We start from the raw sequence: 17,276 nt of genomic DNA on the forward strand, positions 1-17,276 counted from the left end.
CAACCGAAACTCACATTGTACGAAGCAATTGACGAATGGATTGCCAGTGTAGCCCTCTGGACAAATACAGTTAGCGATGTGGAGGGAAACTCTACAATCTGCATTGGTTCCACACGCATTAGAACAAGGGTTTTGACATTTTTGATTTATACAGGCCAGCGTATTGGAACAATCGGAATTACTAACGCACTCTGGACGACAGTTCGGGGGTGCTCCAATCATGTTGGGAAGACAAGAACAAGATGGGTTACCGTTGCGATTCACACAGGCAGAATTTTGACCACATGGCGACGGAATGCAAGGATCTCGAGGGGTATCTTGGGTGGGGGGTTTTTCCACTGGTGAAAAAAAAACATTTTGTGAACATACACTTTGATAAAATAATACGAAAGGTTTTACCTATTTCATAGCACCTAACAAAAGGATCACCGGTCATTCTATTCCCGCAGCTACAAATTGGGTTATGATTTACTACAGTACATCTTGCCCCCAGCCCGCAGGTACCTGGGCATGGATCCCTACATTTAAAGTTCATACAAGCCATACTTTGTATGCAGTCCGAATTGATGGAACATTCCGGTCGGCAGGAGGGAGGTGTTCCGAAATAACCTTGAATGCAAGAGCAAACAGCTTGTCCGTTGATGGGTCGACATTGACTGTTGGACCCACAAGGTGAAGGGTTACATGGATCGGTTTCGATTGGAGCACGTTGTGGGGTGCACTGTACGAATGCGTTGCCTGCCATTCCTCGCGGACAACTACACACCGGTATATGATTTACGACGTCGCACACAGCATCCTGACCACAGGTTCCTGGACAGGGATCAACGCATTTGCTGCGAATACAAGCCTTATCTCGAGAACACTCTGAATTCAATACACACTCTGGACGACAACCCCGATACGGATCTCCCTGGAACTCGGGCAAGCATGTGCATACTCCATTGGAACACTGAGCGTTCGAACCGCACGGTGAAGGATTGCAAGGGTCATCTCGGATAGGTTCTCTGGGTGGAGGAGGTTTAGGGTAACAATTGGTGAATGGATCCCCAGTATATTCCTCTTGACAGGTACATATCGGTGTATGGTTGATAACGTTGCAGCGTGCTCCAATGCCGCATGAACCAGGACAGGGGTCCCTACATTTCTCATTTATGCAAGCTTGATTGCTTGCGCACTCAGCGTTGATGCTACACTCCGGTCTACAGTTGGGCGGTGAACCAATATAATTCGGTAGACATGAGCATGAAGCACCTCTATTCACGTTTCTACATTGAGCATTGGGTCCACATGGAGAGGGAGCGCAGGGATCGCGAGCAACAATCTCCGGGTCTCTTGGAGGGGCTGTTCGAGGAAAAGATACGTCAGTTCGGGTAACTAGTGAAGTATACACAATTTCTTACGTGGATTAGGATAGCATCTATTGAATGGATCCCCAGTGTATCCGGATTGACAAGAACAAATAGGGTTATGGTTCTTTACGTTACATCGGGCGTTGGTTCCACAGATTCCAGGACACGGGTCAACACATTTCTGATTGTTACACGCCCTATCCAACGCACACTCTGAGCTGGTCACACATTCCGGACGACATCCCGGAGGAGATCCGATGTATGTGGGCAGACAAGAGCACACAGCTTGACCATTTATTTCACGACATTGGCTGTTGGCCCCACACGGGCTTGGTTGGCAGGGATTAACGTACTCCACAGGTATGTCTGTTTTTTTTTTGGGAAATTGTTTAAATAATTATACATATTGTTGATGTAATTTTTATTGTGTTGGCTCATATATTTTTGTTAACCGATATGTGTCCAACAGGGTACCAGCAAATTGAAAAACTCATAACGATGTCGATTTGTGTTCGATTTGGACTTTTTAATCACAACGGGTACCCGGTACTGAAACATGGCTACGGAAATTTGAATTCCCGGGAACCAGAATAATTCATCTGTTAATCTGTTCGGTTAAAAAACTGCGGCTGCCCGAGCACCCTGTTGAGGGCTAAAAAATTCAATAGCCCGTACTCAGGGTCTCTTAAGGGGGGCGTCTGGTGTAAAGTGCTCAAACCTAAAGTTATTTTGCTTTACCACTTTGAAGGCAAGGCAGCAATGGATCTTTTATGTAATATTAAGATTTATTTATACATTCATTGTGTACGAAAATGAAATATTTGCAGTCACGCAAAGCTACACATACGAGCGTTCCAAGAGTAGACGTCCAACCAGTGCCACATCGAGGAGAGCCGCCGTGAACACGATAACTCAAGATAAAATTATCTGACACAGGAAATTCAATAAGATTTGTAAATCTCAGACCTGTAGTTACTCGACTAATAAAAAAAAAGAATAGAAAAAGTTCGAGTTTCGAAAAATGGCTTCACTAAAACCGAAAAATCTCATATTTTACTGAAAAATTCGCTCACTTTTCTTCAAAATAATAGGGTCCATTCTCATAAAAATAAATAAATTCGTTGATTACTTTTTGAGTTATCGTGATCGCCAATTTGTGAAATGCGGTTTCGAGAAAAACGCTATTAAACGGTTGTCCACATCAAATTGCATCACGGAAGAAACGCTGTAGAAAATAATCTATCGGGTATTTTCTCTTGAAAGTCTGGGTAGAAATAGTTTAGTATTTTTATCGCAGTTAGTTTTTCGAAAATTATTACCGATTGATTTCAATCTGCGTGTGTTACAGCAAATACACGCGAGGAATGCATGGCTGTTTAAAACACAGGAGGTTCTGTGTGGCCACCGAGATTGTGGGAAACCCTTCTAGAGGTTCAATACTAACAATTAAGTGGACAAAAAAGCCGTTGATTTATTTCCCCTACACCAAACGTCCTCCATAATTATAGCGTTAATTTTATTTCTCCAAAAGCTATGACTGGTGGTTTTCTAAGATGATACTAAGGATTAATTTCCAGCTAGTGAAAGGACATTGAATTTTCATTAATTGTAATCTGAGAAGGTACCTGGGTCGGACACATAACGGTTAAGTATACTTCGAAAGGCTTGTAACTTTGGCAAATTTTAATATTTTCAAATTAGCTAGCATCATGTTCAATATGCTGATTAGAGGAAGCAATAAAAACCCATCCCTGAGTTAATTCACAATGCCATTAGGAGTGTCTGGTTAGATATTGAACCTAATCGATCACTAGGTGGCACTCTAGGCATAACAACGTTACTAAAAATGAGATTCTGACAGATAATTTTATCATCTACAAAACTGGCTAGTCCGGAGAAGTTATTAAACTTCTAACGAAATAATGTTTGAGTTAGTTGTGCACAGGGCCTAACGGCACATAGTCGGGCAGTAAGCTATGTTCGACAGAGTAAAATGATTAATGTTCATGATTTCAGGAAATTAGTTACGATTTTTGTAATTTCGATTCATTTTATCGTGATATGTTAGCCCCGAGTAGAGCTATTTATGGTCATGATTTCTGTATTTTAGTCGCGATTTTTGATATTTTAGTCACAAGTAGTGTGATTTATGTTTATGCTTTCTGGATCTTTGTCACGATTTTCGTAATTTCTATTTACCTTATCGTGATATTGTAGACACGATAGCTCAGCTAGGAGCTTAGCTACGTGATCATGATTTCGAGATCTTAGCTACGATTTTCATAATGTATATGTACGTTATAGTGATATTTCATTCTCGAGCTTACTCTTGAATCTGACACGTGGAGTTATGATATTTGTAATTTCTCGTCGCCTTATCGTGATATATTTGAACCGGATCATAAAAGTTTGCCTAATTCGTGATATCTTGTTCTGTGAACTATATCACAAAAACGATTTGTGGCTCTATAATGTGTATTTGGTGCTCAGCGCAGTTTTCGTTTTCTGTCCGGACATCACACGGATCCTTATAAAATGCAAAGCCATGTTTGATGTCCTGATAGTCTTTTTTATATCTGCTACTCGTACCTCTTACTAGTCGCTAGCAGCTGGACATAACTGTATGTTATTACAAGAAAAAATGCATGGAACAAAAATGATTCAACGAATAATATTCTGAATCAAAATAGTTCACGTGAAAATTGCATGTCCATATGTAAAGTTGAATGAAATTGAAAAATTATAAGGAGTTTTTTTTTGTTTTTTGTTTTTTTTAATAGCCCGCCTCTTACCCCCACACCAAAAAGCTCACAAATGGAGCCCCCTGGTAGTGGACACATCAGTTCTCAGCGTACAAAAAAAAGGTCAGCACAACAAAACAAAGTTACGAATCGCGGAAACGCTCAGAACAAAAAAAAACAATACGAGACCGACAAAACACAAAATTTGACAAGAAGCTACGGCGAGTACCCAGCGGAAAAGAATCCTTTTAAGGGTCCCATCGTAGCTTTGCAGGAAGCTCATAATAATTTAAATTTATTTATTACTTATTGCTATAAAAAATGCATTTATCAATTGTTTTTATTTAGAAAAATGGTAACCAATTATAGCTAAAGGAATAAGCTCGATTGGTGGTGAACGAAGTTTATATTCAAAATTCCCCTATTTTATTTTTTAAAATTAGTTTCAATTTTGCTTGGAAACGAGTGCGACATGTTATTTGCTTTAAATCAGTAGGAAGCTGGTTGAATAACTTAGGTCCGATGAAAGAAATGCGTCTTTGACCAAGGTTCGTGGATACTCTGGAGTATAATAAATGATTGGCTTGTCTGGTGCTGTAAGCTCGAATTCCTGTCGTAAATTCTAGAGTTTCTTTTGAATATTACAGTGTACAATATAGATTGGAAATCATTAACTAGTTTACGAATCAATGACCATGATTTTATCATGATTTTGCAAACTATTTCACGAGCACGAATAGTCAGTTGTGACTATTATACTAGGAATCATGAACCAGTTCACGAATGCATGAATACTATTTTATGATTTTGTGAACTGTTTCACGAGCACGAATGGTGAGTTATGACCAATTTACTAGGAATCATGAACGAGTTCACAAATACTTAAATAATATTTCATGATTTTGTGAACTATCACGAAGTACGAATTGTGAATATTGATTAATACGCTGGGAACCGCGAATCAGTTCATGTATCCATGAATATTTTAATGTTCCTGTTTTTTCTATTGACTGATCACAAGTTGAAATTTAGCTGCCGCCGTGTGCTGCCTCAGCCGTTATTAATATTTTTGTAGAAAATATGGATATATCAACCACTTTTTTTAAATTAGTTGAGAAATTTACGTTTCGACTTCGCTTCATCAGAATCCAACACTAACTTAGTGACAGGACTAAGCTAGCGCCGTATTGACGCTAGCGCAAAAAAACGGAAATTCAATTTATGTTCCTGATCAAACCCCAGTCAAACGTAATATCTCGCAAGAAAAGGAGCTTATGAAAACTAATGAAATCGAAACATTTGTTATGGCTTAGCAAGCCAATGTAAGGTGCACTATGCAATATTTCTCCTTAGTGGAGAACAATTTTGATAAAAACAATTTTTTCTGGTTGTAAACAATTTTCTCCTTGACGGAGAGAAAATAGTTTTTACCAAAATTGTTCTCTACTAAGGAGAATAGTGCATCTTGCATTGGCTTGGTAAGCCATACCAAATATGTCGATCCCATTAGTTCTCATCAGCTTAAACTGAGCTCCCTTTCTTACGGGACGTCAGGCTTGCCTAGTGGTTTGCTCAGAAACACAAATTGTATCTCCGTTTTTTGGAGCTAGTGTCAACTCCGGTGCTAGCTTAGTCCTGTCACTAAGTTAGTGTCGGATTCGGATGAGGCGAAGTCGAAACGCAAATGTCAAGTAGCACCTTGCCAATAATCGGCCAGCAAACGCTATACGAGCTCTAACTCTAGCTTATATGTCTGTTCTTTGTGAATGTAGGTATACTATGCTCAAAGTGCCACCTACTGGTAAGAAAGTGAGCAAGTGGATTTTCTCCATGAAGATTGTTAAAAAATCCCGTACAAACTTCTATGCCGTTAACTCGATAACCAGACCCGATCGATTTGGTTCAAAATTGGCCCAAACACTCCTGATATGATTAGGAATCGACTCAGTGGTGCCCTGATAATTTTTTTTTCTGACGCCAACCCGAACCTAGACAAGCAGATAAAGCAATATTTCGAGCAAATAAGCAATTACAAGCAAATAAACCCACAAAAACAAAATATCTTACAATCCTTCTCGCTGTCACAGTTGCAGTATCTGAATGGATCCCCTGTGCATCCGCTCTGACAACTACACGAAGCTAGATGGTTTACGACATGGCACTCTGCCGCCTGCGCACAAGTTCCTGGACATGGATCTACGCATTTATTGTTCATACAAGCTCGGTTCGAGGGACAATCGGAGTTTAAAACACACTCCGGGCGGCAGCCCTCGTAAGGGTTTCCGAAGTAGTCCTCAATGCAAAGACACGATCCGGCGCCACTACGCTCGCGGCAAACTGCGTTTGCCCCACACGGACTCGGGGTGCAGGGTGACGTTTGCTCTCTCGGAATATCGTTTTGCTCCGGGACACACTGAGTGAACGGGTCCCCAGTGAAGCCTATGGAGCAAACACAGTTCGGAGTATGACTGACAACTCTGCATTCAGCATTTGCTCCGCACGCTCCGGCGCAGGGATCTTGACATTTCTGACGAATACATGCAAGGTTGTTAGCACACTCTGAATTACTGACACACTCTGGTCGACAGTTCGGAGGTGAACCAATCATATTGTCCAGACACGAACACGATGGGCTGTCACCAACTGAACGACATTCTGAATTTGGTCCGCAGGGAGATGGTTGACATGGATTAACTGGGATAACTTGTGTTTGCACTGAAATCGTAAAATTCGGTGTTAATACAGAAGGTAGAATAGAGAAAATCGCGCTATTACTTATAGGTTGACATCGGACAAACGGATCACCGGTGTATCTCTCTGGACAGCTACAAATTGGGTTGTGATTGACTACCGAGCATCTCGCTCCGATTCCGCACGTACCAGGGCATGGATCTCTGCACTTCTGGTTGTTGCAAGCTTGGTTTTGAGGGCATTCTGAACTGACGACACACTCTGGTCTGCAAGCTGGTGGGCTACCGATAAATCCAGCTACGCATGAACACACGGCTTGTCCGTTTATCTCGCGACATTGGCTGTTAGGTCCACAAGGAGACGGATTGCAAGGATTTGTCACGGGTGGGGCCTGTTGTGGTCGGCAAAGCACGAATGCATTTCCTGTCATGCCATTGGGACAACTGCATACTGGCACGTGATTCATTACTTCACAGATAGCATCCTGTCCACACGTTCCAGGGCAAGGATCAATACATTTGCTACGGATGCATGCCTTATCTCTGGGACAGTCAGAGTTGAGAACGCATTCTGGTCTGCATCCCTGATATGGATCACCTTGATATTCGGGGAGACACGAGCAGATTCCATTACTGCATTGGGCGTTCGATCCACAAGGGGATGGATTGCATGGATCATCTCGAACCGGTTCTCTTGGAGGAGGTGGCGCGGGATAGCAGTTCGTGAATGGATCACCCGTATATCCAGTCTCACAACTACAGATAGGTGTATGGTTGATTACGTTACATCTGGCTCCAATACCGCACGATCCTGGGCATGGGTCTCGGCATTTTTCGTTCATACATGCTTGATTACTCGGACATTCGGAGTTGATTGTACATTCTGGCCGACAGTTGGGAGGAGATCCAATATAGTTGACTAGACAGGAGCACGATGGTACTCCGTTGATGTTTCTACATTGGGAGTTGGGACCACATGGAGATGGAACACAGGGATCACGTGCAATAATTTCAGTATCTTTTGGGGGTGCTACGAAAAATGTTTCATTAGTATGATGTTCAACTATCTGGCTAGAGGACTTACGGGGATTAGGATAGCAGCGAGTGAATGGATCTCCAGTGTATCCAGTTTGGCAAGAACATATGGGACTATGATTGTTAACGTTACATCGGGCATTGGTTCCACAAGTTCCAGGACATGGGTCGACACATTTTTGATTCACACATGCCTTATCCAGCGAACATTCTGAACTTGAGACACACTCAGGCCGACATCCAGGAGGTGATCCATTGTACGAGGGTAAACAGGAACATACTGCCTGTCCATTGACCTCCTTGCACTGGCTGTTCGGGCCACACGGGTTGGGTTGACAGGGATTTTGATAGGTTAAAGCTAAACGGAAGATATTCGTTTCAGTACTCTAAATTGTTTAAAAAACGAAGCAATGCATTGTTAAGGTCAAAGTTGCGGTCAAAGTCCTTGTCGTTCATCGATTCAAGTTAAAGCAGGTTTTAGGTTCACCATATATGTTAGTAGCAAAATTGTTTTTGTTTAAAAGCTGTCGAAGCCGGTGGAAGAGTGATCAAAACGTAAAAAAATGATTTCTAAAATCTTTCAGAATTATTGTCCATTTCAACGAATCGAAAAAAAGTTGTAAAAGCAGTCTCGATAAGCAAATATAACTAATAGCTTACGTTCTCGCGGTCGAATATTACAATATCTGAACGGATCCCCTTCATATCCGTCAATACAAGTACAGGACGGCAGATGGTTGACAACTTGACAATCGGCGTTTTGTCCGCATGTGCCCGGACATGGATCCTTACATTTGTTTCTGATACATGCTAAGTTGGAAGGACAATCAGAGTTCAGAATACACTCTGGTCGACATCCCTCGTACGGGTTACCGAAGTGATCGTCAATGCATGTGCAGGATCCTGCACCACTTTGTTCTCTACACACTGCGTTGGCTCCACATGGACTAGGTTCGCATGGGGATGAAGGTTCTCTCGGTATGTCCGATTGTGCTGGTGTGCACTGGCTGAACGGATCACCGGTGAATCCAACCGAGCAAATGCACATTGGAGTGTGACTGACAACTCTGCATTCCGCATTTGCCCCACATGCTCCTGTGCACGGATCTTGACACTTTTGTCGAATGCATGCTAGATTACTAGGACACTCCGAGTTACTAACACATTCAGGTCTGCAGTTTGGAGGAGAACCAACCATGTTGTCTAAACATGTGCATGACGGAGAGTCACCGACAGGTCTACATACCGCGTTTGGCCCACAGGGGGAAGGCTGACATGGGTTAATTGGAGCCATTTGAACGGGTGGTTCAACTAGAAAAAAGTTTAAATACAAGTGTGAATTTATACCCATGCAAAATATGTAAAAAAAATCGTACTTATAGCTTGACAACGCACGAACGGATCTCCGGTATATCTTTCCGGACAGCTACAGATTGGATTATGGTTAACAACAGAGCATCGAGCTCCAACGCCGCATGTTCCTGGGCAAGGGTCTCTGCATTTCTGATTGTTGCAAGCTTGATTTTGTGGGCATTCCGCACTTACTGTACACTCTGGTCTACAACTTGGAGGGCTTCCGATGAATCCCGGTACGCAAGAACAAACGGCTTGTCCATTGATTTCGCGACATTGGCTGTTTGGCCCACAAGGAGACGGGTTGCATGGATTCGATACTGGAGGAGCCTGTTGGGGTCTACATTGTACAAATGCATTTCCAGCCATACCAGCAGGACAACTGCACATTGGGATATGATTGAAGACATCACAAATTGCATCTTGTCCACATGTTCCGGGACAAGGATCGACACATTTGCTACGAATACAAGCCTTGTCACGGGAACAGTCAGAATTGAGCACGCACTCAGGTCTACATCCTTGGTATGGATCACCTTGGTGTTCTGGCAAACAGGAGCAAACCCCGTCATTGCATTGAGCATTGGGACCACAAGGTGATGGGTTACATGGATCGTCACGAACTGGTTCTCTTGGGGGAGGTGGCGATGGGTAACAGTTAGTAAATGGATCCCCAGTGTATCCGCTCTCACACGTACAAATCGGTGTATGATTGATAACGTTACATCTGGCTCCAAGCCCGCATGATCCTGGACAAGGATCCCTGCATTTTTCATTCATACATGCCTGGTTACTTGGACATTCGGCATTGATCGTACATTCCGGTCTGCAGTTGGGTGGTGATCCGATGTAATTGACTAGACATGAGCAGGAAGGTGCGCCATTGATGTTTCTACACTGGGAATAGGGACCACATTGTGATGGAACACAAGGATCTCTAGGTATAACTTGAGTATCTTGAGGAGGTGCTGCGATAAAAAATTAAATTTTTAATTGTTTTTTTAATACATTGAACTCAATTTCTTACGTGGATTAGGATAGCATCTGGTGAATGGATCTCCTGTATAACCCGACTGGCAAGAGCAGATAGGACTATGATTATTAACATTACATCGAGCATTAATGCCACAGGTTCCCGGGCACGGGTCAACGCATTTCTGATTGATACAAGCTTTATCCAACGAGCATTCCGAACTGGTTACACATTCCGGGCGGCACCCAGGTGGAGACCCAATGTACGTTGGTAAACATGAGCATACTGCCTGGCCATTGATCTCACGGCACTGGCTGTTTGGGCCGCAAGGTGACGGTTGGCATGGGTTAACGTATTCAGCTGAAGGAGAGTAAGTTTATTGAGAATGTCGTACTCTGAAGGACTATTGCGATAGTTTGTTGTATAAAATGTAGACTTTCGACATATTAGGTTAGCTCATCACACATAAAAATGTAAATAATTTTAACGTATTAGCGCAAAGTTATAAGGAGCTTGTTTTCGGGTTTACAAAATTCGCTATTCGATTAATACGGAATCTCTGCAGTCCTTTCAAACCTTTTATCTACGGTATTTTGTACGGATTGTACTCGATTTGATAAGATTTGTTAGTGAGTTTCCCAGCAGTCAGATCATTAGAAAATTTGTTTCAAGCGCAAGAGTTCACACTACAGTGCAGAAGCCAATAGTATGAATATATGCCTTGGCGACAAATGATAATTTGGTTAGAATAATTTAAAATCCAAGTATCGATATTAAGAGGAGCGACCTCTGTGATCGTACAATTTCAAGCTGTCTTCAAAGCAATCATCGTTACTCAATTTGTTAGCCTTCTATAAGGTGTGTATATTTTGAATCTATAACTCATTTAGTCTGCATATGACCGATAATTTAATGGACCTTCCAAAAAATGCGATATTCAGTCTGCATCTGTTTTCAGAATTAAAATCATAGTCAATAGTTTTTTTCGTAAATAATTTATCGAAGCATGTGCATGAAAGACTATAAAGATAGTGAAGAAATTTTATAAAAAAAAGATGAACGTCGCCCAGGTTGTATCACTTTGAAATGAACTGCGCTCGAACTTCATGAAATATAAAACTACAAAATATTTCAATATTTAAATGAGATTTTTGTATAATCGTGTAGAAGACTGCAACAAAGTCTTGCTCGTGCAGGCATACATGTGAATGTGCTGTGTACGAATTACCGTGTTCGAGTTTGTACCTTACAAATTACAATCGTACTCAAGCTCGCACGCTTGAAGTATCTTTGTATGCAAGATTGCAAACAATGCCTATATAGCGATTGCTGGAAGTCTGCTAGACCAATCGTATCACCGGCAACGATGTTAGATCTTAGCGGATGAACTAAGACTGTTGGCAACACTGTGTCTTGCAAAAATCGTGATTGATTAGCGCTTTATAATCAACCATAAAATTTACCCCGAAGAATAAAATAATTACTCGCGAGTGATTTGTGAAACGGACGATAAAGTGCAGTAGATCATTTAAATTGAGCAAGTAGGTGAATTATGCCATAAAAGTCGTGATATTTTTTAATTTGTAATTATCGGTGAAAACACAATCTGGACTAAGTAGCGGGAACGGCAATTAACCGTCTTGTAGCCGCCTGCTCGAGTGTTGGACTGTTGGTGTATTTATATGGAAAATTAATGTAGGGAAGATAGTAGGGTAAATGATCTTGAGTGGGACTATTCGCAGTTTTTTCGGCAGTATCGTCGGAATTAGATTAGATTATTAGATTAGATAAATGTTAAAAAGATAATTTTTATGATAATTTATGGATGGGAATTTATATTTTACTGTAATTTGAACTAGAATGACAGTCTTACTCACTGAAGAAAATTGATCATGAGTGGGAGTGCGCTTATCTTGAATGGATTTAAAAATAATTATAGTTTCAGGCCTCTTTAAGGGGTTACATATGTTGAGGTCGGCCAAAAAATCGAATTTTTTTTATTCTATCGTAAAGTTCTGATTCTTAAGAATGTTATCTCAAATGTTGATAGAAATCGGAGCAGTACACGCAAAGTCATAGCAATTTTCATCTTGCTCCCTTACGGAAGCGTGGCTTATACTTGAAACTTTAAACGCGATTATAACGAAATCATGTTTTCCCAAAAACATCCTTGCGGTGACTACGAAAAAGTTTTCAACCGATTTCAAGACTTTTTAGCTTATTCGAAATTTAACTGCCGTGTCCTTATACGTTTCCAGTTTTGCGTAAAAATTTTCATATTACGGTTATGATTTTTTTAAATATTTTTTTCATGTGAAAATAGTGTTTTTTTAGAAAAAATCGTCCCCGTTTTTAAAAAGAATATTTTCAAGGACATCACAGGTTCATATATGATTTTTTTAGTATTATGCTTTCAGTTGAGCTGTTGGACTGGAATTATAGTGACGGTAAACCTCCTTGAAAAAAAAACGCGTTATGTCTAAATTACTATAATTTCGACAAATATAAATATTTTTTTATGTTCTCAAGTGAATTTCGCAAATTCGACATTGTACTACGCTAGACGTATAACAAGTATTTCATTAAAATATGGCTACACACGTTTACAAACATTCTCTTTTATCCAGCATCTCAACATATTATATAAAACTTAAACGCTTCAGCATGTTTCAAATAAATTATTGGTATCCCAAAAGGGTAAAAATAAATCCATATATATTTTAATAGGTTTTAATGCTCGACTCTCTGTGAAATGTATCGAGAGTATATGCTATCAAAACAAAGCAAAGTTTTTCCCCAACACGACATCTATAACCTGTGATTTAGATTTTCTTCATGACGAAATGCTACCAAAAATTGCTCCTCTATGAGTGAATAGTAGAAACTAGTAGCACAGATAACAGACGTTTAGGCTCGATTTGAATCGTGTGTAAATACCCGCCACTGAAATTCCGAATAAATAAGACGCCTGAAACACGTTTGGCAAGCGTTTGTAGATGTCGCAGTGATTGATACAATGCAGTTAGAGTGCAGCTGTCAAACATGTGTAGCAAACAGTTGCGCAGATGGCAATAGTGAAACACGGATTTCCAACGTTCATTTTTCTGTTTGCCTCTCGTTTATTCTGTTGCAAATTTTATGCATTGAACGTTTCGGTCTTGAATGCATAAAATCACAGCAGAATAAACGAGACTGAAATGAAAAATAGGCAAACACAATTTGAAGTTCAACGGTTTGTGGTTAAAAGCAGGCCATATTTTTCTGCGTGTACCAAAAGCGCGGACCACAGACTTTTACTAGAGAGACTTTCGATACCTTGACAGATACACGCTCATTCAAAACTACTCAAAATTTGAGTTTCCACTACTCAATTTCAAAAACCGGGGCAAGCTGTCAAAAAATGAGTATCGATTTGAGTAGAATTGACTGAACTCTGGAGTAACCATGAAATTATCAACTATTTGAGTGAAAAAAAAACTTACTGGTGCACGAAGTGGAACAGCCCGCACACAAAAAATTGAAAATAGTTCCAAATGTTGATTCAACAGCAAACTAAAAAGGTAAGTTTTCGCAAGTGTGGTTTCTTTTTTAAAATAACATACCTTCTTATTTTGCATATCGAGTAGCACGAGATCCTATTTACAGGAAAAAGGAGAAAGGACCTCGAAATAAATTTATAAGCATCGTATTAACAACTAGAGATACAGGTAAGTGGAATTTTATATACAGATTAATGCGTTTGTTAGTATTATTAAAAATACAGATCGGTTAAATTTCAAATTTTGTCTTTGCGTAAAAAGTACTCAAAATTGACATTTTGTACCCGAACTCAAAACTGAGTAAGTGAGGAAAACTCAATTTTTGACCATGTGCACTTTTTATGGAATTGAGTGGCTGGGCACTCACTTTTGAGTTATTTTCAATGAGCGTGTATATATCGAAAGCAAAACAAACATGTTCCGAGACGAAAACAATGGGAACACCAGCGATAATCCTAATCTAGTGTTCTGTATCTACTATAATCATACTTAATTTAAAACTTGATTCATGGTAATTTACATAGTATTCTCAATCGATTTATATGAAAATGTACAGGTATTTGCTCACTTTTATATACAAAAAACTCCAATTTTAGAGTGTTTTATCATAAGCAAGCTTGTTTAACATAGCTTATTTAGGACGACATAATGTATCACAAAAAGAAATAAATTTGATTCAGAAAATTTGATGTTTTAGAAATATTTTTAGCTATATGTGACAAATAGGTTAAAATATGTTAAATTTTTCAGTCTATAATCAGTTTCTGTGTAGTCCCACTTAATAGCATTTACCCTGTATGCGATTCAGAATCAATTTTATTTGTGAATATGTCGCGTATGTAAAATCTCGCTAGTAACAATATGACGTGCATAGAAATATATAGCTTCAACCGGCCATTGCCGTAAACATTGGTATTGTGATCAGTGGTTGTTTCGTGGTTGTTTTTTATTATCGTGGTTGTTTTTTATTTCGATTATTGAGGTTTTAAGCTTATGGTCATTCGCCTCTTTGCTCGTCGTTTAGCTAAATTACATTTAGCCACACCTAATTGGAATTCAGTCAAACGTTTTCGAAACAGCAAATCAAATAGCAGTGGAGAGAATCCAAGCCCAGAAAAGCAGGATCGTTCTCTGGGACCGAAACTGCCTTTGAAAGGGAGATCTTGAATCAGAGTTTAAATCAGCCCGGGGACAATGGCACATCCTCCTATATATTGAACTTATAAGCAAAATTTGTGGTGATTTGGCGATGTCATGGCGACTCAAATGGAGCAAAATTTACAAAAAGGTGCAGCCCATTTTTTTCCATATCTGTAAAAAACAACAAAAAAACATTTCTATCACCAAATTTATTTCGATGTTAAAATTAGAAACTGTCCTCGTTTCACCATACCTAATCCGAAACATAGATTCCATTTTGAATCTAAAAACTCCAATACAATAAATCGTTCGGAAATACAAGAAGATGCCCCTCAAAATCGAGCCACTTTCACTTATATTGGAATTTCCGAAAATCCTCGGGATCAAACCAACATCTCCTGAGACATGAAATCCTCCGGTAAAATCCGTTCCGTTAGGTTTCTGTCACACTGGAGCCGAGTAAAATGCGAGAAGAACTCTGTAGGGATTCGTACCAAATTCATTGCACTACCTTCCGGATAGAATTATTGCAAAAGTCGAATAAAACTCTGGCAGGAGTCGAACAAAATTGTACATTTCTGCCAGCATTCTTACTAAAACCAGGTACTACCGATTTGCTGCCAGAATTCTGATAAAAGCACACAGATTCTATCAAAAACCGATTTTGCTAAATGTGTAGAAAATCCCAAAGAGAATAGGGAAAGAGACGAAGAGTGAAAATCAGTCAAAACGGCAACACTCCCTTTATGATGATTTCAACACTAGAATTTTGGCAACCGCTTCCACACGTAGCACTTTAAATGACTCCTATAATATTTTAAAAACATACCGTATGTCCATCGTTGGATTTGTTTATCAAACGATGCGCATTTCGAAACAAAGACATGAAATAATTTTAAAGCTTGTTTTTACTCATACATATACTCTAGAATGCACCTCACAATCACGATTGAACCAAATTCTGACGAAAATTTAAATTTCTTTTTTGATAGATGTACAATACTTATCTCCTCCAACTGAGGCGTGAGTAATGTTTATTTACATTGCACGATTGGTCTGCTCAATAAGGTATTTTTGGCTTCACACTATTCGTCTCTTTCCCTATTCTCTTTGGAAAATCCTACATATTTTGTTTATATTTCCGAACAAAATACAAGAATTCTTGACGTTCTTAATTAATTGGAAACAAGATGTCATAGGTTCACGAATTGTTAAACTTGGTGATATACTTTCGAGGGCCAAAGTCTTTTTCATTTATATTTCTCGAGAAAAAAGCACCAATGATTTACCGGTTACACACTACACACAACAAGAAAACCAAAACATTTTTAGGAAGGAAGAGAGCCGTTTGCTGAAAATAACGACTTCCAGCTATATTTATTAAAAGATTTATGTAACTTTGCTGACGGTTTCCAGTTACGGATAAATTTATACTCTAATAATAGTTTTCTTTATCCACATTTTGAAATACGCTTTTTCTAAATGATGTTCTTGCTGCATTGACGGCGCTCATAACACATGTAACGAAACACACTTTTCTTTTGAAACTATTTTGTTTCGCTGTTCGTGGTATTCGTATGGAGAAGGTATACTAGCGCCACCATCAAATCAGTGGGACATTCATGAAACAAACACTATCTGTTAAGTTGTCCTCGGGTTAGTTTAAATCAAATTAAATCAGAGTCCTTTGTACAACCAAAAGACACAGATGGCAGAGGTAAAACATCGTATAGGGATGTAGTTAACAGTGTCAAGGTTACTGCCAAAAGATTAGCCTAACTAAGAGCTATCAATCGAGCAGTTGCAACGCAAAAGCTGTTCTAAATAGAGTAGTGCACCAGCGCAAGGACAATTTAATACTTACATTTGAAAATTGGATAAGTTATTTGATTCACATTTGTTAAAATCAGAAAACATCTGAATGGATTAAAAGCAAAATAGCTGGCATAATTCCCCGAGAGGGGGTAGATCTTGTTGCGGCGGATGAGGATCATATCCCGCACTAGTAGACACTTATCGGATTCTTATCTGCGATTGTCAGTTGACAGCAATGAAGACATACTGGCTTTTCTAAAAAGCTCAAATTTAAGGTTTGATGCTGGATAAATGGAAGATTTTTTTTAAGGAAAATTATAAATAAACAAAATATTGTAGAACTTACATTTAGTGTTGATGGGATATCTATGAAATCGCTCAAAGAGTGTATTTTGTTCCGAACTACAAATTTGTGAATGCTCCTATAAGAAAGTTGGACCAGAGCAAATGGATGTTGATCAAGATTTGGAGATGGAGGCTACCAGTTACAACAAAATAACTACACGAAACTGATTACAAAGCGAGCAAAAATACCGCTAACGATGATGTTCCAGGACCGAGTGGTGTCCATAATAGTGGAAGGAATCCGAGGACGGTTGATGGGGCCATCAGTAATGCTACAAGTACCAGAAAGAGAA

The 17,276-nt window shown here is 39.6% G+C and overlaps 1 protein-coding gene across 6 annotated transcripts in view; it reads right to left on the reverse strand.

The window, feature by feature from the left end:
• LOC131682343 (uncharacterized) overlaps window positions 1-17,276 on the reverse strand; it is a 364,899-nt gene that overhangs the window by 9,570 nt on the left and 338,053 nt on the right. For all 6 annotated transcript variants that reach the window (XM_058963738.1, XM_058963736.1, XM_058963733.1 and 3 more), the window contains 8 exons: window positions 10,199-10,504; window positions 9,195-10,139; window positions 8,479-9,129; window positions 7,868-8,176; window positions 6,161-7,813; window positions 1,404-1,718; window positions 400-1,344; window positions 15-338 (listed from right to left, as the gene is read on the reverse strand). In XM_058963738.1, coding sequence (XP_058819721.1) covers window positions 15-338; window positions 400-1,344; window positions 1,404-1,718; window positions 6,161-7,813; window positions 7,868-8,176; window positions 8,479-9,129; window positions 9,195-10,139; window positions 10,199-10,504 — 5,448 coding nt within the window. The remainder of the gene's footprint in view (window positions 1-14; window positions 339-399; window positions 1,345-1,403; window positions 1,719-6,160; window positions 7,814-7,867; window positions 8,177-8,478; window positions 9,130-9,194; window positions 10,140-10,198; window positions 10,505-17,276) is intronic.

Source organism: Topomyia yanbarensis, chromosome 2 (genome assembly GCF_030247195.1).
Source record: "Topomyia yanbarensis strain Yona2022 chromosome 2, ASM3024719v1, whole genome shotgun sequence".
In the NCBI taxonomy this organism is placed as follows: Eukaryota; Metazoa; Arthropoda; class Insecta; order Diptera; family Culicidae; genus Topomyia; species Topomyia yanbarensis.